General features: G+C 36.1%; 1 protein-coding gene across 1 annotated transcript; it reads right to left on the reverse strand.

Moving 5' to 3' along the window:
* Positions 1-2,505: 2,505 nt before the first annotated feature.
* Positions 2,506-6,166, reverse strand: LOC145774591 (ribosome production factor 2 homolog). The gene has a single exon (XM_082585864.1). It carries the CDS (start codon positions 6,070-6,072, stop codon positions 5,152-5,154), a length of 921 nt encoding a protein of 306 aa, XP_082441990.1. The 5' UTR covers positions 6,073-6,166; the 3' UTR covers positions 2,506-5,151.
* Between the last annotated feature and the right edge of the window lie 2,572 nt (positions 6,167-8,738).

Here is an 8,738-nt window from a genome sequence, read left to right on the forward strand (position 1 = left end):
GTAAAACTACTAGAGCATGGAATGAAAATTGTGGAGCGAATACTAGAAAAGAGGTTGAGAACATTGGTGAAATTAAATGATATGCAGTTTGGATTTATGCCAGGAAAAGGTACAGTGGATGCTCTGTTTATATTGAGAAGAATGCAGGAGGAATACCGAGAGAAGCAGAGAAAACTATATATGTGTTTCGTCGACTTAGAAAAGGCATTTGACAGAGTACCAAGGAAAGTGATGGAGTGGGCAATGAGGAAAAGAGGTATACCAGAGGTATTAGTGAGAGCTGTGATGTCTATGTATGAGGATGCAAGAACAAAAGTGAGAGTTGGATCAAATTATTCAAACGAGTTTTTTGTGAAGGTTGGTGTACACCAAGGATCAGTTTTGTCACCTCTGATATTTGCTATTGTGGTTGACGTTGTAACTGAAGGAGTGAGGGAGGGCTTATTGAGTGAAATTTTGTATGCAGACGACCTGGTCTTGACAAGTAATAGTATGGAGGGACTGGAGAGAAAGTTTGAGAAATGGAAAGAAGCATTTGAAACCAAGGGTATGAAGGTGAATCTTGAAAAAACAAAAGTGATGGTGAGTGGAGCAGAAGGAACAGTTGTTGAGAGCAAAGTAGATCCCTGTGGAATATGTGGCAAGAGAGTGATGAGAAATTCAATGCAATGCAAGGAATGTGGAAAGTGGGTACATGCAAGATGTGATAATGTCAAGAGAGCCGCAACAAGATTGGCGAAGTGTTTTGTGTGTGGGAAATGCAGCGAAGGAAGGAATGAAGTGGAAGGCCATGATGATGAGTTCTGCCATGGCATCGAAACAGTGACAGACTTCTGTTATCTGGGTGATCGGATAGATGGAAGTGGTGGATGTGAAGCAGCGGTGACAACAAGGGCAAGATTGGGCTGGGCAAAGTTCAGGGAATGTGGGGAAATGTTGTATGGCAGAAAATTTTCACTAAGGATGAAAGGAAAAGTATATCGGAGCTGTGTGCGGCCTGCAATGCTATATGGTAGCGAGACATGGGTATTGAGAGAGAGTGAACTGGCAATCCTGAGAAGAACGAAAAGGTCAATGGTGAGAGCAATGTGTGGGGTGAAAACGAGAAGGGAAAAAAGGACTGAAGAATTGTTGGATATGCTAGAGATGAGAGAGACCATAGACCAAATGGCAAGGGCAAATGGAGTAAGATGGTATGGACATGTGATAAGGAGGGAGGAAGGAAGTTTTCTTAGAAAGGCACTAGATCTAAAGGTGGATGGGAAGAGGAAACGTGGTCGTCCAAGAAGAACATGGAAACAACAAGTGAAGGATGAATTTAAAAAAGTCGGACTGAAGGAGGAAGATGCAAGGGACAGGGTGAAATGGAGAAGAGGGATAAAAACAATTGCTGCGCGGAAACAATCGGCCACCCCCACTAGTGGGGAACAAACCGACGATGGATTATGATGATAGGAAGTGTCTGAGAAATTTATTTTTAAAAATTGAAATGAAATTTTATAAACATTATTGTTCAATAAATACATCTACATTCAGCAGCATCCTTACAAAATAATGTTTATTTCAACAAAACTGAATTTATTTCATGTAGCCTATACCGCATTTTTTTGAAAAGAAACCGTGGCTACTATTTTTTCATTTTTGAATGTTTTGTGCAACTTCTATTCGAAGGCATTTTTTTTTATTATGTGAACATTTTTGTTCTCTAATTGGTGCTCAGTGGGCATTCAAGTTTATCTACCATAAGTAATGGCAGTGTTAATTAGGTGACAATAAAATTCTGCGCTATTGTCAAAAAGATTTTATTCATTACTATCTGACCACAACTGTAATGTGACAACTGCTGTTTTTCGCATATCGTCACCCTCATAACAAAACTGCCTAACTCACTTTTTGACAATTTTGAGATTTTCAGCCCAAGTCACTGGTTTTAACTTTAGTGATGCCTGGAAAAATGCTCAAGACGCTTCACACTCACTAAAGTACTGTAGGCTACTTTTTTTGCAAAAATTTGTTAATAAAAACATTATCTTTGCGGAAGTTTTTTGTGTTTTTTTCAAAAGCTAAAAAAATGAGTTGGGCAGTTTTGTTATGAGGGTGACGATATGTAAGCTGTTGTGTGTCGTTAGATATGTTTGCTTTGTTTGTTTTTTTTTCAGCAAAAAAGCGATTTCATCATTGTCTTCTGCGACTTCTATTCAAGAAAATACGGTAACATGCATATTACATCTATTCTATCTGCAACTACACCTTTATTTCAGTAGAAATATACAATATACAATTTCACTTTTTGAATGTAGTGCATTGAGGAAAAAAATTAAAAATTTTAACACAATACCAACGCACATACTTGTCTAGTCCCTCTACTACATTGCAGAAACTGCATTGAGATTTTCAAGCACTTTGTGAACTGAGGTAACAACAACCCAATTTGTTTTGAAAAAAACATCATTGTATTAAGCAACTATATGCCACATATTATGTAAACAATAGAGCACTTATAAATCTGAAAATGAAACATCACATAATATTTGAGCGTTTACATATGATCGTACAACGCAACTCACCACGACAAACATTTTACACTAAAAAATGACTCCAGTGAGTTAGTTTTCCATCAACTGAATAATGTTTTTTAATGAGTTGACAGTTAGGGATCAACATTCAACTGGTAAAGATGTCCTCAGAAACTCTTGTCAGTGGTGACATTATGCAGTAACTGTGAGGCTTAAATCCGGGACAAAGTCTTTACATTTAGAAACAAGCAAGTGTGTGAAGCAAATTGAACCAAAGTAAATCAACTACTTAAACACAAGTCAGTTGAACGTAATGAAATAATGTGAGTCTTCCTTACTCCTTGTTTAAAGATGTGCTTGCTTAAATTATTGCAGATAAAAAATATCTAAAGAAAAAGCTGCATTACAATTAGAATCAGTTCAACTGTGGGGATTTCACGGATGCAACCTAATTCGTACCATGAACAATTCGTACCGTCAGTTCGTACCTTGAAAGGATCGAGAGAAAAAATTTAAAAAAAGCCGAAATTGCTGATCGCAGTTTCCACAAACATTTTAAAATTTTCCGCAAAGAAACGAAAACTCTTAGGATCATTACCAGAAATTTTAAAATGTTCGCAGAAACTCCGATCAAACCTAACCCTTTTAAAATGTTTGCGGAAACTCCAATCAATCCTAACCCTATCCCATCCCTAACCCTTTTAAAATCCTAACCGGAAACAGACATTGCCGTCGGCTGCAGCGTGGGTCAGGTGTATGTCGGAAGGCGTACACCGATGCATAGCGCTCAAGTCCGCTTTCCCGCAATGCAGGATAAAGATAAACAAACAAACAAACAAAAAATGTTTGCGGAAACTGCGATCAGCGACTTCGGCAAACTCTTAGGATCATTACCTGAAATTTTAAAATGTTTGCGGAAACTGTGGAAAAACGGAAACAGCAATCAGCGACTTCGGCTTTGTTCTATTTTTTTCTCTAGATCTTTTCAGTTTGTTTGTTTGCGGATACCGATACCGGTACCTAACCGATACTCCGAAACCCTAACCTAGAGCTCGACCGATATCACTTTTTCAGGCCGATACCGATATTTATGAAATTTTTAGGCCGATACCGATATATATCGGACGATATATGTATAGCCGTGTAGCTGCTTAATATGCCGCATAACTGATTAACTTCCACGAGATGAGGTCGTGTGGCTTCTTGCGTTATAATGCTCTGGGCACAAATCGGAAAACTTTTACAATGACACTGCTATTTTCTTCTGTGCAAAGTTTCACTAGGCTTTTTTCTTTGGGTTTATTTTTGCATGTCATGTGAGCAAACGTTAATTTTTCCTGGGCCTTTTCTTTCTCACTGTAATACCAAAACTTGACAAATTTTGCTGCATCTTGCTGTCATAGCCTACTCGTATGATCTAATTTTGTAACGAATCTTGCCTTATCAATATCACTCAAAGATCAAAGCCAGACATTGTGACGTAAGACTTGAAATAAGTTGCGCGTGGTTAGTGTGGAAGTACACCGGTACTCCCATTGATTCTTAGTGAAAAATTCACCTTTGTTAGAATGATTCAATGTCATCAATTGTTGAAGCAACGTAAACGGAAACTCGAAAGTTTTCCTGCTTGAATGGAAGCTAAGGGATACGGTATTAACATTTTCTAGATGCGCGCACTAGAATGGGCGGAAAATTATATTCTCGCAACAATTGTTTGTGCTATGCAAGCACGTTTGAGCAACTTGTGTTTCTTCTAAAGGCATGTATGGCTGGTTTTGAGTTTGCTTTTGCTGGCCGATGTTTATCGGTGAAAAATAGCCGATACAATATATCGGCTACACCTGATATCGGCCGATACATATCGGCTGACCGATATATCGGTCGAGCTCTACCCTAACCCTTTTAAAATGTTTGCGGAAACTGCGATTTCGGCTTTTTTTAATTTTTTCTCTCGATCTTTTCAAGGTACGAACTGACGGTACGAATTGTTTATGGTACGAATTAGGTTGCACCCGGATTTCACTTATCAACCACAGGATATTTCAACTTGAAACACAAAAAAGTCACTGTTATGACTGTGCATATTTATACACATACTATTAAAATGCATGCACAAAAATTTGCATGTAATGGCTATATGTACACTGCTGTAACTGCAGCTACTTCCTAACTAGCATGTCCTACATTGTTCAATGTTCATATTAAAAACTAAAATGGCAACATTAAAACATAAGCAAATATGCCATATACCGTACTAAAATGGCAACATATACCATGAAAGTTTGTCCATTGGAGAATTGGTTATATTTTTGCACAATATAAATAGTTTTAAAGAGTATGAAGTCTCAGATTTATTTTCCACAACAACATTACACACAAATGTTATCTAGAACAACTCAAAATAAGTCAAAGGCACACTAGTCAGTTTTAAACACATTAAATTTGCAAGTTTAGAATTGGTCGTATTTTTCCTGTTATATCGGTTCAACAAAAACATGGCTCTATTGAAGAGTCCAATTAAAAATATTTAACACTGCCTTAATCGTAAGATACGGTACCTTTTTATTTTCAGCATGTTAAGCAGACAAAAGGCATTCAATCACATTAAAGTTGTGAACACTTTACTATACAATAATTAATCTGCTTCACTTTCATTGGTTTTGGCAGTTTTAGCTACATCACCTTCAGTTGGCAAATCTAGTTTTCTTTTCAAAGCTTTGACTTTTCTTAGTTGTAATGTATTGAGATCTTGTGACTGCATGTGGATTCTGCCTCGTTTCGTACCAAGCATATCAGAAGATACATTCTTAACCTTCTTAGGTTTGGATCCTTTTGGTGTACGGCAAGCTTTCTTAAATAGTTCATCACTTGCAAGATGAATTCGTCTCAATGTAAAGTCCATATTTGGCCCCATGTCTTGTAATTCTATTCGCGGAGTGCGAGAACCAGACTTCTTCAAAGAAACTTTGTAATTTCGCATAAACACCTTTAAATCAACAACAGTAAACTGAATGACATGTTCCAGTCCAGAAAGACGAACATTATCAACAACTGGGCCTCGGAAAAAATCAATCATGAGAGACTTAAATCGCCGTAATTCAGGTTCACTTTCAAAATCAGACCCACTGAACAAAAGACATGGTTTGGTTGCTATGGCACATTTTCCACTTTTAATACTTTGAAGAGATTGATGGTTTTCTACACCAACTTCAATCATATCTAAAATTTGGTTGTCAAAAGTGCGACCAAACACAAGATTATGTGGACGCTTTTTTGAATGAGAACCAAACAAAAACAATGACGTGTCATTCATTTTAGTCAAAAACTCCAAGGAAGAAGTGTTTTCAAATGGTCTCATGACATTTCTTTTTCGAAATAATATAGCATTAGGTTTTTTTAACATGTAGAAATCTTTTAGGATTGTTGTGATAACTTCACTTGTGTTTCCCCCTCGAATTAGCAATGCTTTTTTGTCATTTTCATGAATCTTTGGTTCTCTTTCTTTCAGAACTTTTTTATAACGGCGACTTTTTGGCTTGATGATTCCTTGTTCCATTGCAAACTTAATTAGATCACACAATTGATCAATAAATACAAATAAATAAAATCGAAACTCCCAATAACCCACTCAACAGTTTTCCAGACACAGAAAGAGGCAAAAACGCATGTGGAATTATAGCTTTCCAGCAACCAGTGTTGCCAGATTCTTCTAAAACCAACAAAAAGAAAAGGTGGCAAAACATTAATGTTTTTTTAAGGCGTGCATGTAACATGTTCAATTTTTTTTTGTATCTGCATTGGTGAACATAGGCATAAATATAATTAGGCATGGCCACCAAACCTGATAATTGAAACAAGTAGCCTAGATAAATTAGTTGAAAGAATAAGCTTTTTAAATTTTAAATTCACCATTAGCAATGTATTTTATCACTTCTGTTTCATCGCAAATTTTTCATAAGCATACTTTTTCTAACTTTATGGTTATCATTAGGTGCTCGCTAGGAAAAGGTCTTCACCTTGTGCCGATAGTGTGTCTTCTGCCAATTCTTACGTTGCCTAATAAAAAAATATTAAATGTTTTCGTCTTCTTAAATGCGAATTTTGTAGACTTTTTTTTGTTTATTTATATTTTCTCAATTATAATTTTTTGTTTCTTAAATAATAGTTTGGCCTGTTCTTTTTTGCCTTGAATGTAAGACATCTCATCCCTTTCACTTGGAATATTAATTATAGGGATAGTAGAAGTATTCTACTGTCCCTAACTAATTAGCAGACAAATATTATTTCTAGAATTTAATAAAGAACAAATCACCACCGGAAAGTTAGAGGAATGTTAGCAAAAATCGAAAATGGATTGAGTTCTTGAAATTTGCCCGGTCAAAATGGGGTATTTTGTTTTTTTTAAGTTTAGACATTCTTTCAAACTGTACATGTTGGAATCTCCAGTTGGATAGCATCACCCTTTTGTCAGCGTTCAAACCCGCAGGGAATTACACGATCTGCAGTCACCACAAGCCTGACTGTTCACTGGAGCATTTTTTGAACCTTTTATTTTGTACTTTTATTATGGTTTCTCGCATTTAGTGTTTCTTCACATGTTTTCCAATCATCTTATTTTTTTATAAATTACAAACAGAGTTGTTGCTCCCGACCAAGATTACCAAGCAACCAAAGCAGTCACCTTTGACCCCACTGTTTGTTTGGACAGTTGACTACTGTCATTGCTGAAAGAAAAGGAAGAAATTAGGAATCTATAAAACCTAGAAGTTTCAAATACGGTACACATAGAGTTAAGTGACCTACGGTATCTTATCAAAGAGTCATATTTCGATTTTTTCTTGAAGTGATACAATTTCTCAAGTATCCCAGTTAGTGAAAAATGGATGACTTTCAAGTCGCCGAAGAAACTACGTTTGTAGTAGATGACATCAGCAATGTAATCAAGGAATCTATTGAGAATACCATTGGTGGAAATGCTTATCAGCACAACAAAGTCAATCAGTGGACATCTAATGTTGTTGAACAATGTCTGAATCAACTAACAAAGCTTGGGCGCCCTTTTAAATATATTGTCACCGCTGTCATAATGCAAAAGAATGGCGCTGGTCTTCACACAGCAAGTTCATGCTACTGGGACAATAGTACTGATGGCAGTTGTACACTTAGGTGGGAAAACAAGAGTATGTACTGCATTGTGAGTGTGTTTGGACTTGCAATATAGCAAGGTTTATTTCATCTTTAATGTATTTTAAAACATTTTTTTACATTGAAATGCTCATCATTTTTGATCCAGTAGGTCATATAAGTGGTGAAATGCAAAATTTTAACTGTACCGGTATTAGGTTTGTACCTGGAATATAAACTGTACTGATGAATTCAATTGAGCTATTTCATTATATGTTTTGTTCAAGCACTCATTGATCTTGCTGTCATGATGGTGGTTTGGATCGAAAAACTATTTTGTACTATTTTGTCCCCTGAACACTTCGTACCCTGAAAAGATCAATTGTGTACGGTGACCGACTGACTGTGTTTTTGGGTGTTCACTTTTTTTCAGCAGGCTTTAAACACATACCGGTACTAGGTATTCAGTCTGATCAATATTATAACTGTTCAGATCATATCAAAATAAACTGACAATGATAAAAAGAGTCACTGTGCAAACCTGCAAATGAAGCATGTATTTAAAACTTTCTAAACAATGCAAACACCCAAAAACATGGTCACCATACGCCACTGCTGAAAAGTTGTCTGTCCAGGATACATACCTTGTAGCCTACTGTTATAATTTGGATATTCTTCTTGCAGTTCTTACCATATAAGTTGCTTCAAATTTTATTGCCTATCTAGATGGGTTCATAAATAGTTTTACAAAAACATCAAAAAGTTTACTACCGTATGTGGTTATCTAGAGGTATGTTTAAATACCCAATACCCATTGTCAGGCATTGTTGTTAAAATTATAGTCCAACAACCCTTTGAAATGTCAATCAATTTCTGAAAATGCTGACAATTCATAACAGTTTTTAAAAGTTGCCACTTCCTTCAGTTTTGCCTACTAAACTGGGCTTGTTTACTTCCAAGTTGTGGGTTGTCGTATCGTTGATTCTTTTCATTTTTATTATTTCAAATCAACTTCTTTAGAATAAATATTATTTTTAGTTAAAAACATCCTGCAATCCTGACAGTGAATATTTAGTGATACCTGTTATCTAGGATGTA

Source organism: Aplidium turbinatum, chromosome 7 (genome assembly GCF_918807975.1).
Source record: "Aplidium turbinatum chromosome 7, kaAplTurb1.1, whole genome shotgun sequence".
In the NCBI taxonomy this organism is placed as follows: Eukaryota; Metazoa; Chordata; class Ascidiacea; order Aplousobranchia; family Polyclinidae; genus Aplidium; species Aplidium turbinatum.

Bases quoted from the DNA above. Each gene is read 5' to 3' on its own strand.
- LOC145774591 (XM_082585864.1), bottom strand. From the start codon at position 6,072: ATGGAACAAGGAATCATCAAGCCAAAAAGTCGCCGTTATAAAAAAGTT.